This window comes from Chlorocebus sabaeus, chromosome 9 (assembly GCF_047675955.1).
Source record: "Chlorocebus sabaeus isolate Y175 chromosome 9, mChlSab1.0.hap1, whole genome shotgun sequence".
Classification (NCBI taxonomy): Eukaryota; Metazoa; Chordata; class Mammalia; order Primates; family Cercopithecidae; genus Chlorocebus; species Chlorocebus sabaeus.
Window position 1 is genome coordinate 106,979,235 of NC_132912.1, and position 15,409 is coordinate 106,994,643.

Consider the following 15,409-nt stretch of genomic DNA (forward strand, 5'->3'; position numbering starts at 1 on the left):
ATTCTGAGCCTGAGCCAAGCCAGAGCCAAGGAGGAAGAGCCTCCTAGGAGGAACAGCCAGGATCCTCCTGGCTCTGATCTTAGCCAAGTGGCTCTAGCTCTCTAAGCCTCTATCTAAGCCTCAGTTTTTTCAAGTGGGGCAAACTATCACCTACTTTTTTGAATTGTGATAATCAAAATAAATAAATTCAAAAAGCTCCTAGATTGGTGCCTACCTCTTGTGATAAGAAAATGGGATTTTTTTCATAGCTTCCTGTTGCACAATCAATAAAAAAGCCAAATTCTTTACCACAATATACAAGGTCTTCAGGGGCTAGGCTCTGCCTACCTCCCCTACCTCATTCCATGAGGCTCTCTCCCATCCACCATGCTTCAGCCTTTCTGGCCGTGCTGTTCCTGGAATACTGCAAGCCATTTCTGCCTGTGGGCCTTTGCTCTTGTTGCTCCCTGTGCTTGACATTCACTCCCCCCCAGATCTTTGCACAGCCAGATGCCTCTCTTCCTTTAGTTCTCAACTGAAATGTCAGCCCTTTGAAGTGGCTTTCTTTGACCACAGAAGTAGATCTCCCACCTCTATCACAGCATCCAGTTTGTTTCCATCATATACTATGTAGAGATCTGTTTACGGTCTTCTTCAGTATATTACCCCATGAAATGTGTCTGTCTTCATTATTGTATTCCCAGCACCTAGATTAATGTGCCTGGGACATGAATAAATGTTGCAGAATAAACGAAGGAATGATTATCCCAGGTAAATTTTACTGTACTAAATCAGTCTGTTGAGATACTCTTGTCCTAATTGTTACCCACTACATTTCCTCAACTTCTCAGTCTCATGTCATTCACTAATTTGACAAATCTCCTCATTTCTGTATCTTCACCTCAGTCATTAATAAACATGTTTATCAGGACCAAGTCCCGGGGCACATGGTGGAAACCTCCCTCCTAGAGGCATCAGTCAAATAATCAACCTCCTCTTGGTGTAGTTGTTTAATCTATTATAATCCATCTTAACTGTCCTTGAAACCAGCTATCTTTCATTCTCCTGTGTTTTTATATTTACAGATTCAAAAAATTAACCTGTACTAGCAGGTTGAGAAAGAGGTAGCTTCAGAATATCCTGTGTAAAACACACTTAGGGCTTTTATTTAAAATAAAATCCATATGAGCAAACAATTTGATGTGACTGCCACAAAATAATACAAAGTCTGAATTAATAGAAGTATAGTATGAATGGAAATTTCAGTTTATGCTTTTCTCTACACTGGACAGAAAATAATTTGAATTCTTCTGTGGGTACAATATGCAAATATAATTAATCTGGAGGAAAAGGGCAAGATGATGACGAGGCTATTGAAACTATAATACATGATGGTCATAGGAGCTGGGATAATTAGCCCAGACAGGAGAAGATCTACAGGGAACATGGAAATTTCTAATCCTCTACCACTCTCAGAGGGGCCATAGAGTAGGAAGTGCTCAAAGAGTAGAAGGATCAGTGAGTACAGGAAGAAGGATTTCCACTCTAATTAAGAAAGGGCTTACTAAACCAGAAGCGTCCAAAGTTGGCATGAGGTGGCTAAGACTTCCAAAAATGTTCAAACATATGGCTGGCAGGGATGTCATGGAGGGGAAGCAAATGTCAGATGTCTGGCTGGCCTAGATGTTCCCCCTGCTCTAAACCCCCAAATTCAGTGACCCTCTGATTCATTACACTTACATGTACTACGTTTGCTTTATTCACATTACACTGGAAAAGGTTTTGTCATATTCACATTATTATGAAGAAGTTCCCTTTCCTATTATCTTTTTACTTCTTTCATCATAACTTTATGATGCTTAAATTACACTTTTTCATACCTTTGCCACTTCTTCCTGACTTTCATCATGAAGCCTTTCTAGTTCCTCAAGATCTAGACCAAATTCCTGTTGGTCTAATTTTGCAATATTTTCTAGTTTGTCATTTTCTTCCATCATATTCAGAATCTGAATGTTGAAATAAAAAAGGGTGGTGACAAGTAAAGAATTAAACTGTAATAAGATAATTTTCTTAGTTTCTTTTAGGCAGCAATCAATAAAAAATAGATGTTTTATTTATCTAAATGTACTACTAAGTAAATAATTAGATTATGGGCTTATTGTGGTTATTGAAGTTTTAAGGTTTCATCCTTAAAAACTCATTCATCTAATAAGAAAAACTACAAAAATATATAAGCTCATCATTTCATTCTATGATATTAAAGCACTGTTGCTAGTTTGAGGTATACTAACAGCATTGTGGTTATGTGTTTTAAGAGTCTTTATCATTTAGAGACACATACCGAAATAATTAGAGATGATATGGTGTTTGGGATTTACTTCAGAATAATCAGGGAAGGGGTAATGGATGGAAGCATTGGTGAAATGATATTGGCCACTGGATGTATTACATTATTCTCTTCAATTTTGTACAAATTTGAACTTCTATACAATAAAAATTATCTTTAAAAGTTTATAACTTCAAAAAATTCAGGGGCCAAGGATACACACTGCAACACATATGACAAAATATTCATGTATTTAATATATAAAAAGCACTTACAAATAAACAAAAACGAGGCAGACAACATGATAGAAAAAGTGGGACTTCAGTTTCAAAATGATAGACTGAGAATGAGTTCAACGATTTTTCTTTTTTGCCCCAAAATATAAAGTTAAGAGAAAAGAAGTATAGCATAGATAAATCCATTACTACAATGAAGAGGAAAAAAGAAATAGAATCCTTCAGGAGCATGAAAACTGTAACAACTGAAAGATGGAAATCAGATGGATCAGCAGGATGCATCATAGCCCAGAATGCCCTCAGCACAGCACTCAACAACAGGTGGAAGCTACACCAGATACAGGAACAAGGGTTTACCTAAGAGTGCTGACAGGTTGATTAGTTGGGGCTGCTGTATCAGAAACAGACAGTAGAACCTGCCTGTACCCCAACCTGGTGAAGTTCCCTAGGGTCCAGCAGTAGTAGCTGGAGTGTTTGTCTCCAGGTAGAAGAAATTGGAATGAATATTTGGATGGGAGAAACAAGGCAAGGCCCAAGGAATCTGTTAGTGGCTAGAAAGAATAGAGAACTCCCCCCACCACACAATGGGCTGCCAAGACACTTCCCAACACCACCCACCCCTTTTCTTTTCACTGAGAGCAGACAGAATACCTGCTAAAGTCAGATCTCCTACACTTCTTCCAAAGCAGATTGAGCTGGTATCATGGAATTATAACAGGGAGTTTCAGTGATAAAGACAAGCATGAAATAATAACAATAAATCACTAAATATTTGGGAACAACAAGACCACTGGAGAGAAACAATAAATTCAACAAATAGAAGACTTGTTGCCCAAAGGAAAAGAGTTAATTAAGCAAGAAATTTATAATTTTACAGCAACTAGGGGTGCAAAATATTGTATTTCATAAAAAGAATCACAAGAAAAATAAATGAAGGATAATGATTGATAAGAGATAAATATGTTATTTTCAAAAGATATGATAGTCTACCTAGATAATCTAAGACAATCAAGTGACAAAATAGTAGAACTAAAAAGAATTCAACAAGGTGGTCAGAAAAAAATCAATAATATTCACATATACCAATAATATATACCAATATATAACCTATACCAATTGTATTAGTCTGTTTTCATGCAGCTGATAAAGACATACCCGAGACTGGGCAATTTACAAAAGAAAGAGGTTTAATGGGCTTACAGTTCCACATGGCTGGAGAAGCCTCACAATCATGGCAGAAGGTGAAAGGAAAGGCATGTCTCACATGGCAGCAGACAAGAGAAGAGAGCTTATGTAGGGAAACTCCCCTTTTTAAAACCATCCGATTTCCTGAGACTTATTCACTATCGCAAGAATAGCATGAGAAAGACCCGCTCCCATGATTCAATCATCTCCCACTAGGTCCCTCCCACAACACATGGGAATTATGGGAGCTACAATTCAAGATGAGATTTGGGTGGGGACACAGCCAAACCGTATCACCGATGTAATAGAAAAATATTCCATTCACAAAAATGGTATAAACTATAAGATACCTAAAATAAACCTAATAAGAAATTTACACAAAGTCACTTTCGGAGAAACTATAAACTTTCACTGGAGATTATCTTTTTAAAATTGAAAAAAGAAATAAATATATAATATACACATATGTAAATATTATATATTTATTGAAAATATAACTTTCAAAGTTATATATTTTAAAAGAAATAAATACATAAGCCTAGTGCAGTGGCTCATGCCTGTAATCCCAGCACTTTGGGAGGCCAAGGAAGAAGGCTAGGAATTCAAGACCAGCCTGGGCATCATAGGGAGACCCTGTCTCCTCAAAAAAATACAAAAATCAGTTGGGCATGGTGGTGCATGTCTACAGGCCTAGCTTACTTGGAAGGCTGAGGTGAGAGGATTACTTGACTCCAGGAGTTCCAGGCTGCAGTGAGCTACACTTGTGCCACTGCACTCTAGCCTGGGTTACTAAGCAAGATCTTGTCTCTAAATAAATAAATGAAAGATGTAAATATATAAATATACAGATGCTCCTCAACTTATGATGGGGTTATGGCCCCACAAACCCATTGTAAGATGAAAATATCATGTCAAAAGGGGTATTTGTAGACATGATGGGCTGCGAAAACATAAAACACGATATCCAAAAAATGCTGGCAACACAGTACACTTCAGAGTATTCATTGTTTTCCTTCATGATTGCATGGCTGACTAGGAGCTGTGGCTTACTGCCACTGCCCAACATTGTGAGAAAGTATGGTACCACATATTGCTACTCTGGGAAAAGAACAAATTCAAAATTTAAATCACAGTTTCTACTGAATGTGCATTGCTTTTGCACCATCATAAGGTCGAAAAATTATAAGTTGAACCACTCTGAGGTGGGGACTGTTTGTATATATCTTAATTCAATTTAAAAAATATTCTTCAGTAAAGTTTTATCATATATATTGATATATATACACTAAAGTTCAGAGCTGGCAGATAAATTCTTCTCCAAATCAAACTATAAGCAATATACTCGCAATCAAAATCAAATCAGAGTTTTTCATGGAGTTTGACAAGCTGATTTTAAAATTCCAATGGAAAAGTAAGTATACATAAAAAGGCCTTTTTTTTAAAAGAAGGGCAAAAGGAGAATTATTCTCAAGATACAAGAACTATTATAAAGCTATAGTAATTAAAATAGCTTGGTATTGGCTCAAGAAAAGATCAATATTCAATCTTAGAACAGAGTCCAGAAACAATCCTATGTCCAGGGATTGATAGAGGAGACACTGCAAATCAGCAGAGAAAGGATAGTATATTAAATAAAACAGACATGGGAAATGGGCTATTTATTTGAAAAAAATAAAATTAGAACCATATGACATACCATTCACAAAAATAAATTATAGGTGAAATCAAAGAGTATTAGAAGAAAATATGTGTGACTTTGAAAGGTCATTTAAAATCAGATGTAAAACCCAAAAGTTATAAAGAAAACGATCAATAACTTGGATCATGCCATAATTTTAAAATTCTGCTTTATAATAAAATTATTTAAAATTTGGCACTTCATAAAAGTTAAAAGACAGAAAGTATTTGTAGTAGGATAAGCCATATATTTTTCTAGAAAATATTTGTAGGTTGAGCCACATAAAACAGCAATTGCATGAAGTTCCACCTAATAATAAGGGCTACCTTTAGATATGTCCCATTCACACTTTCACGCTCTTTACCTTTCCAACTGACTCAGATGAGATCAAACAAGGCAATCTTTGAAGCCCTGAGTTGAAGATAGCAGGGTCTCTGAATGACTGCATGGAACAGAGCAGCTGCTGAGCTGAATACCTACCCAGGATGGTTACATGGGAATGAAGTAAACTTCTCATCACTGTGCCACTATGTTTTTTTGAGTTTATGTGTTACCATAGGCTAGCTAACTCTAATTATCATAAATACATATAAATGAAAAATAAAAATAAAGAACTCCTATAATCAACAAGAAAATGACCAATTATCCAATAAGGAAATAGGCAAAGAATATAAACAGGAAATTCACAGGAGAAGAAATACAAATGAAAAGGTGCTCAGTCTTATTAGTAATTAGGAAAATAAAAACAAAGGGCCAAGGAAATGATTTAAGAACTTTTTCTAAAACCGAGAGACAAAGGTTTCCTATTAAAATGCCCATCAAAGTCTAGTACATGAAAGAAGAAAACACCTAGGGTCCTGGTAGGAAAAGGTAACACATTCAAATGGGAAAACTGAAGAGAGAAACTTAAGAAAAAAGATTTGGCAGAGTAAGGAGAGCCAGCAAGACATGATAAAGCATTAGGCTTCCAACTGCGGGAAGCCATCTCCGCTCCTAGGTCTGAAGGGCAAGAGCTGGGAGTGGTTAACGAACCTGGAGAGACCCATAAATGTAGGAGAGGGATGGCGGTCATTGCCAACTCATAACCCTACAGGGAGGAAACTGGGAGAATGAGGATCCTGGTCTTAGTCTCCTGCCCTGCAATCCATGATCTGAGCTCCAAGAGGCTGACCTTCATGAACAGCAACAATGGGGTTCTCCTGCTGATGCCACTTATTGCCTAAACCCAAGAGAAAGTCAGAAGGCAAGACAGTGCATTGCTATTATCCATAAAGGCCAGCCTCTTGGGGCTCAAAGAAGAGTGGAAAAGGGAAGAGAGTCTTGGTTTGCACCAGCAAACCAAGAATACCCATTGAACATATCAAGGTGCATACCTGTAAATTTCCAAACACTGTGGATAAAGACAAGATCCTATAAGTCTCCAAAGATAAAAATCTGGTTACCTACAAAGAATTGGGAGTCAGGCACTGGAGTCTCTGAAGGAAACACTGGAAGTTGGGAGACAATGGAGCAAGCCTTCAACATTCTGAAGGCAAACCATCAAATGGATATGAGTGTAGGATAATTACATTTTAAGAAAAACCACATCTCACAAAATGTACCTCCCATGTACCCTTTCTCAAGAACAGAGCCAAAGCATCTGGCAGGTCTAGCAGCAGGGCACCATTCACAGTGGTACCACTTGGATGGTATCCCAGAAGCACAGCTATGTTATAAAGGATGTTCCCAAGCATGGCGCAACATAGCAGTCCTGTGTAGGAAGCTACTGAAGGACACACACCAAGAATACAAAGAAAATCAAGTGGGATTCAGGAAATAAGAGCTCCAACTTAGGAGGCAGGTCTCTAGGACAGCAGCCATACACCTGGTCTACAGAGCAAGAGCAAGGTGCTTTGACTGGAGCTGGAGGATGGAAAGCTCTAGAAGGGAGGTTGCCAAAAAAATGCACTGACAGATTGATCGCTTCAGGTATTTGATTGTATTGAGAAGAATTTGTTAGCATTTTGAGTTTGAATAGGTCATAGAAAGGCTTATCCAAAACAAAGGTTAACTATTAATTCTAAGAAAAATCAAGTTGTAAAAGCAGAAATGTAATAATAATATACTGTGTGGCTCAGCTTTGAAGAATATTCAAATAACTATCATAGTATATATTCCAAGCATGGATTTATATGTGTGCTATAGTGGGGATAGGGAGCAGTAACAAGCATAACTACTCATGTTCCATACCAGGAAGCCCATAGTTAGCATCAAAACAGAAATATCAAGAAATAACAACAGTAGTAAGAAGACTATTTAGACAGAGGTAAACAGACCAAATGAAAAAGTGGAAAGAAGAGAAAACAGTTACCTCAGGAGTACAAGTATCAGTCAAGAGAAGTAGGGCAGTGGCTGCTTAAAAAATATTATTTTTAACTACATAACTCAGTATTATTTAATCTGTAAAAATATAAATGCATAACTTTGGTAAAAATCAGTATTATAAAAACAATTAAGATGGTAATTTGGGGGAAGATGGGGAAAACCACTATTGATATGAAGTGTGAATTGGTGAAACTTTTGTCTTATTAAAGAACTTCAGAAAACTGAGCTTACCAGCAGAGAAAGGGAGGTATAGTTCCTCAGGGTAGAACAAAATTAAGTTCAAAAAGTAATTTTAGAATAAAAGCCAAATGTATTAGAATATGAAATTACAACACTTACAGTTTTGGAAAGTGATTTGATTCCTTCTTTTATCTCTTTCCTTTTCTTGGAAAACAGATTAACCTCCTTTTTGATGGCCTGAAACAGAACAAGTGTATCACTTAACAAAGCAAGAGAAATCAGAGAGAGAGAGAGACAGAGAGATATATAAAGAGATACATAGATCGCAATTCTCTAGAAACAGAAACTAAAATGTGTAAAGAGTAATATAAAGTGTACATGAAGTAATACCACTGCAATACCTTGCTTAAATCTAACTGCTACTATGTAAGTGACATTAAAGCTACATGAAACACATGTCAATTATATGGCCAATGGAAAGAAAATAAGTAGTGAAAAATTAGTGAACAGTTGATTAAGGAAAACCAGTATGCACTTTTATTGGGAACTTGAGGCTAGATCAATAGGCTAAATCCAGGCACGAGCTGTAATCAGTCGATCACCTTTCTGAACAGCTGCAGCCACAGCATCCCTTCTCCTGTTCCTGGTCCACAGGACAGAGGTAGCATCCCCTAAAACTCACTCCACACTGGAGTACTGCAGTTCATGCTTTGCTGCGGTTTACCTGGACACCATTGTTGGGTTGCATGTCAGCCTACGTACAGTTCTTAAAGCTCATATAACTTGATCTAAATGATTGGGCTGTGTTTAGGGTGTTTATTTGCTTTCAGAAAAGTTACACCTGTATGTTGTAGTGCTCTGCCGAGTGGTGTCTCATTCCATCTTCTAACTTTCCAGCACGTTTCCATAGGAAACTGATCTATTTGGTGCATCTACAGAGCACTATTTCAAACCTATCCCATGTTTCACAAATACCTCTTGGCTTTTTTGTTGTATCCAAGGAATTTCCTTCTTAACATCAGTTAGAACTAATTCATCCTGTGATGAGTCAATGCTTGCCTTCTGTTTCTGATACATGTTAGAAAAAGACAGACATGTCTTAAAGTTAAAATCATCAAGTTTTTCCCCTCCCACCCTACCACATGTAACTGCTTTGAATTCCTTTGCATTTGTTGCATTTTTGAAAATAATCTCAAACATTTTGTCCCCAAGATATAACATTTTATTCATGTAAGTCCTATCAGTCTGCCCTTATATTAGCCACAGCTTCCACCGAAGAAGCAGAGGTGATCAGACCAGTCACACTGTCACCCTCTTTGCCTTCTTTGTTACTGTGACCTACATGTTTCTGCCCATCAAGGCCTGTGCCACCATCTGTGCTTAGGATCTTTTTTCTTCTTTTTGAAGTCTTAAGACTTAAAATTTTTTTTCAATGCCATCTCTTTCTGTATCATCAGTGTCTCCCTTTTACAGGATCTTCACCAACAGTATCCAAACATGCTCTACTATCTCCTGTCTTAGGAAAATTACTCTCACTTGACCATCACATTCTTCTTCAGCCACCACCCTATTTCTATTTTTTTTTTTTTTTTTTTTGAGATGGAGTCTCACTCTGTTGCCCAGGCTGGAGTGCAGTATATGATCTTGGCTCACTGCAAGCTCTGCCTCCCGGGTTCACGCCATTCTCCTGCCTCAGCCTCCTGAGTAGTTAGGACTACAGGCATGTGCCACCACACTTGGCTAACCTTTTGTATTTTTAGTAGAGACAGGGTTTCACCATGTTAGCCAGGATGGTCTTGATCTCCTGACCTCGTGATATGTCCACCTCAGCCTCCCAAAGTGCTGGGATTACAGGATTACAGGTGTGTGCCAACCACTGCCCCCGCCAGCCCACCACCATATTTCTGTGCTCCCCTTTGCAGCAAAATGTCTTGAAAGAGTTTGGGATGCCATGCTCTCCTGGCTCTCCTGTAACCTCACTGGCTAACCCTCCTCAGGGTCCTCTGCATCCCTGAACTCTTCTCCTGGCTCACCAGAAGTTGCTCTGTCCTGGTCCTCTTCTGCTTCTTGCCATTCATGCTTCCATGATGGCCTTGCCTAGTGTCATGGCTTTAAATCCCATCAGCATGTCCTTGACTCAAATCAACATATCCAGTCCCAACCTCTCCCCAGAACCCAAGGTTCCTCTATCCAACAGCTGAACTGGCATCTCCACTTGGGTGTCTAACAGGCTTCTTGAGTTTAGCATGGGTAAAACTGATTTTGAATTCCCTTCATAGCTACCCCTTTCCCCCACAGTCTACCCAATCTCCATGAATGACACCATCTTCTACATAAATGTTCAAGTAAAACAATCTAGGAGTTCTTGGGCCCTTTCTTTTCCTCTCTCTCTATGTCCAATTCATCAGTGAGTTCTATCAACCCTACCTCTGAAACCCACCTGGAATCCACCACTTCTCTCCTTGGCACAAGACTCCTCCACCTCCATCATCGCTACCTGAACCTCTGCCTTAGCCTCCTGAACAATGTCCCTGCTTCTTATCCTTCTTATCCCCTACAGGAAACATTCTCCTCACAACATCAAATAATCATTTCAATAATGTCAATTATACCTTGTTAATCCTCTGTTCAGAACACCTGACTCAGTTCTCATTACATGTAAAATAAATTTCAAGCTCTTTACCTAGTTTACAAAGCCCTTCATTACCTGGTCTCCTCCTGCTTTGAAGACCTCACCTCCCACCACTTTCTCCCTTGCTCACTTCAACAGCACAGGTCTTTTTTAGGTCCTAACGTACCACATGCCAAGCTCTTTCTTTCCCCCTTTGCCCTGAATACTCTTGCTACCCTCCCATTGTCTTTGCATGGTGGTGTTCTCTTTTAATTCAGATCTCAGCTTAAATGTCTTTTTGGAGAGGCTATCCAGTCCAATACTATCACATCAACCTATTTTTATTCACTGAGTAGAACTTGTTACTATCTCATTGTTTCCTCTGCATTTGCTTGTTTATCTGTCTCTCCCTGCCCATCCCCAACGCCCAATTAGGATGTAAACTCCACGGAAGCAGAATTTTTTCTATCTTGTTCATGGCTATATCCTCCACAGCCTAGCACTCTGTAGGCACTCTATAAATATTTGTTAGTTGAATGAGTGAATGCTGTTCTTTAGCTAGACACTTCCTAAACAACATCTGTAATACAAAAGTATAGAGAGACCATTTTGACCAAACACGAGTGTGGGTAGAAGATTTTTTTTCCAGGCAAGCCTGGATTTTGTACTATGGTTTAAGTGAGATCTGAAATGTACCATTTGCAATTGCTTTGAGAAAGGCTAAATATTTTCTCTCAGACTTAGCTTATTCTCTTTTTTAAAATCATGGGATACCTGGAAAAAGAGAAATATTACTAAATATCTGCTTAAAGAAACCACAAGCTGAAAACCTCTGATTTACAAAGAAAGAAATGTAAGCAAGCAAGCTAGTCATATAGGAACTCAACTGTGTGTTCAGAATCGGATCCCAAATCTATGGAAACTTTTGGTGTTGTGCTTAAATAATCATTCTCCTCGTCCATGGTGCTGCTCAGGGAAATTAATAGTTTTTGGTAATAGTCCAGAATTTCACTGGCTAGGAGTCCTCCAAACCATCTATATTAATAAAAAAGAAAACACAGAGGCTACAAAAATCATAATTTAAAAAAATCACATTTAGCTGTATTATTTTCAGGTAACTAACCATTTCAGTTTATAGATAAGTAACCAAGGAAATATGTGGACAATTCTTCACAGTGCCTTGTGGAAACTTCTTCTTCAATGCCTACTTCTTTTTTAGAATTTCTTTTTAAAAAAATTTTTATTTTTTTAAAGAGAAAAGGTCTTGTTCTGTCACCTAGGCTGGAGTACGGTGATGTAATCACAGCTTACTGCAACCACGAACTCCTGGGCTCAAATGATCCTCCCACCTCAGCCTCCAGAGTAGTGGGGACCACAGGGGTACACCACCATGCATGGCTAAAGGACTCTGCTTCTTACAGGAGAACCTTTCATGGGCTCCAGGCCATGACAAGCTTCTTGACCTTTCTAGGGTGCCATCTCCTCACACTGTCCTCATACCCTTACTTAACATGCCCTCTGTACCTGCCCTGGCCATTGCACAGAAGAGCCAGTGCACTGGCTGAGCTCTCAGAATACACCAGGCAGTGTGCGGCTTCACACACATAATCACATGTGGCCCTCATCACCCCACGCTGCATTGAGAGTGGTATTATTACCTCCACTTAATTCACCAGGGCACTGCAAACTTTGGACGCATCAGCATAACTGGTAGGGTTTAAAAACAGATTCCTGGGCCCCACCTGCAGACATTCTGACTCAGAAAGTCCAGATGGGATCCAAGAATATGCATTTCTAACAAGCTCACAGATGCTACAGATCCCCTTCCTTGGGTAACATTGTAATAGATGATTTAGAGGGGTTGTCATATGCCAGTGTCACCAAGTCATAAGTCCTAGACCATAGTTTCAAACCCAGCTTTGTTTTGAGTCAGAAGTTTGGGTGATTACCAATGGATCAAAATGTCCTTCTTTTTGAGCTGCATAAATAAGGCTCCAGCAATTGTTTGTTGTTGCCTGAGATAGTATTTGTTTGCTGGTTGTAAAGAATATGTTAGGACTTATATAGTGAGATAAAAGTTAATATTCTATTCAGAATCCCATGTATAAAATGGGCATGATGATGCAATCCTCAGATGAGTCTTTGAGATAAGTGGCTAGCAAAATTGTTATGATACAACATCTCCACAACATTTAACATTTTCACAGTGTTGCAGAGAAGGCCCATATTTCATTACTGCTTTGATCACAGGAGGTATCATGAAATATTATTTTTTCCAAAATGAAGTGCATGATTGAAACCACCTTTGCAAAGATTACGGCAGTGAAAGAAGTCTAGCATGGCTGACTCCATCTTGTTCCTAGTCTCACAGGCTGGACGTTCTTGTTCATTCCTCCTAACCATGGGAGGAATTTAGTTTATAGTTTAACTTGGAAGCAAGGATGGTAATAGTTCCTCCCTAAAACTGATCCCCTCCTTGTTTGGGGACTGAAACTGTCTTTGATATAATCTAAGCAAAATCTAATTAGGAAAGTATATGTATATATACACACGTGTAGGGGATAAACAGGAGTTTTTAAAGTTATCTGAGGGTCAGAATTGTCCACATTTCTTATGTTATGAGAGACAGGACTGATCACTCTCAGATATATATTAACCCTGTTTTTTATTTTTATTTTTATTTTTTGTATTTTGGTGCTCTGGTATCTGGGGCCTTGCTGACTTCTGGAGGCTAGCCAGTCTCTAAAGATAGTAAACAATTTGCTCTGGAGCACGCTTTTCAAACGCAAACCGATCAATCCAGAGACCATATCCCCAACCACTTCCTCTAGTGAGCTTTCACAATCAGGGCCACCATTTCCCCACCCTAATCACCCCAGGGCCAAGTATGAGACAACTACAGCCAGCCCCTATGCCTCAGAACCCACTGATACTATTCAAACTAGCCAATCCTAAACCTGCCCAATCCTCCCTGTGAAAACCATATGAGAGGATCTCATCCATGTTTTCTTCCCTCTCTCGGCCTCCTGACCCACCCCAGGTCTGCCCCATGTGGTTCCCGAGCATGCAGTGTACTCTTCTCTTGGGATCTGTGAGTATAACAAACTTTCTTTGCACTGGCAGTTGTCTCCCAGCATGTTGGCCTTGCTGTACTTAAATAAAAATAAAATCTCTATTTTAAAACACTATACTACATGGGGTTACTTACTGAATACTGTACATACTTCCACTTTAGGTAGACAAGGGTGCCATCATCTCTCCCATTCACCAGAATGTTTTGTCCATCCATTGAAATTCTCATTGACTGAATCCCACGACCCTGGTGAGAATGACTCCGACACCGAGCAAACGTTTCCTAAATAGTTAAGAAATAAAGCAGAAAAATTACAAACGCAATTCTATCACACGGCTTTTCTAATGGGGTTATATGCCCCTTTTTTGTGGATAAATCATTTTCTATTTGCTAACAGCATTTTAATTGGTATGGAAGTAGCCAATTGGCAATACATAGCATTTAAAATCTCCAGTCCAAACCACATTCACCAATACTAATTTGTTCTTCATACTACATACTACCTTTGTGTAGTATGGAAGGACTGGGATTATTATCACCAATTTATAATAGGAAATCAGACACAGAGAAGTGAATGAATTGCAGAAGTCTACAAAGCTAGGGAAGGGGCCTTCAGCAAGCAGAGATGGTGAGTTCCGATGGCTTCAAGAGTCAGGCAGGTTCTATTTATGTGTGAAGTAGCTGAGTGTAATGAGCAAGGGTGACAGGCACTGTGAAGAATGGCAGACAACATGCTCTGAAGGATGCTAACTAAGCCAGTTTGATTAGAACTCAAACAAAATGCCTCACCAATTTGGTATATAGGGCAACAATTTAAAAACTGAGATTTCTGAGTCATACTGGTTCTCAACCATGATGCCTTTTCTCATTTAGTTTTTTAAATAGGCAGTATGTTCAGATGGTTCAAAATTCAAAAATTATAAAGGAGTATTCTGTGAAATCTTCTTCTTGTTCCCATGACCTAATACTTCCAATGGCAAGCAAGGTCATTAGTACCTTCAATATCTTTTCAGAGTTTTTATGCATATATAAGCAAATTTTTATATACATATAAAATGTTTCTCTATATAAGATTAACATATACACCCATAATATTTTTTTAAGAAAACAGCTTACCAAAGTATAAACATCTCGGATACACAGAATTCCACATTTAGCTATTGTTATGAGCCACAATCCATGTGAAGACAGATAGAGCATTCCAGGTCCATACTGTCTGCTTTGTACTTTTTTGTATGGTTTAAGAATGTAGATACCCATATGTTCCTGCCAATCAAAGAAAATAACCACATTATAGAAAAGATCAGGTAAGCAGCACCTTTGGGTTTGCAGATGTACATGCCTGTTGTACATTGTCATTGTAAATAAACTGATATGCGATAAAGTGGGCACCTGCTTTTGCATCATGTTTCCCATTTTTGCAAATAAAAGTTTGTTTCTGCCAACTAAGTCAAGTCTTCTTTGTTTACTTGCCATTAAAAATCCTAGCCTACACTGATAATCTTTACTTTTACTAATCATTTCATATATCTTCATGCTTAAGTCAATATTCCCCGTATGTTTCATGCATTCCCACCTCCAAGCCTCTGCACATGTCCTTCCTTTTGTCTAGAATGCCCTTCTCTGCTCCATCCCCACCATTCCTGCCCTGCCTCCCTATATGAGCGCTGCCCACCAAAATTGTATGTAATATCTCTCCATGTTAAAATCTGACTTATTTTTCAAAGTCCAGATCAAATATTGCTTCCTTCATGAAACTTTTCTTGAATCTCTCTTG

At 38.6% G+C, this 15,409-nt stretch overlaps 1 protein-coding gene across 9 annotated transcripts in view; it reads right to left on the reverse strand.

Moving 5' to 3' along the window:
* The window catches only part of CFAP43 (cilia and flagella associated protein 43), a 174,181-nt gene that overhangs the window by 40,842 nt on the left and 117,930 nt on the right, over nucleotides 1–15,409 (reverse strand). For 7 of the 9 annotated variants that reach the window (XR_012094047.1, XM_073019316.1, XM_038009537.2 and 4 more), the window contains 6 exons: nucleotides 14,749–14,898; nucleotides 13,784–13,914; nucleotides 11,447–11,594; nucleotides 8,924–9,016; nucleotides 8,108–8,185; nucleotides 1,860–1,985 (listed from right to left, as the gene is read on the reverse strand). Coding sequence is in view for 8 of the 9 variants with exons in the window: in XM_073019316.1 (XP_072875417.1) it covers nucleotides 1,860–1,985; nucleotides 8,108–8,185; nucleotides 8,924–9,016; nucleotides 11,447–11,594; nucleotides 13,784–13,914; nucleotides 14,749–14,898 (726 nt within the window). In the remaining variant the exon portion in view is untranslated. Of the gene's footprint in view, nucleotides 1–1,859; nucleotides 1,986–8,107; nucleotides 8,186–8,923; nucleotides 9,017–11,446; nucleotides 11,595–13,767; nucleotides 13,915–14,748; nucleotides 14,899–15,409 lie in introns of all 9 variants that reach the window. The other 2 variants (XM_038009539.2, XM_073019314.1) reach the window with 2 other exon arrangements.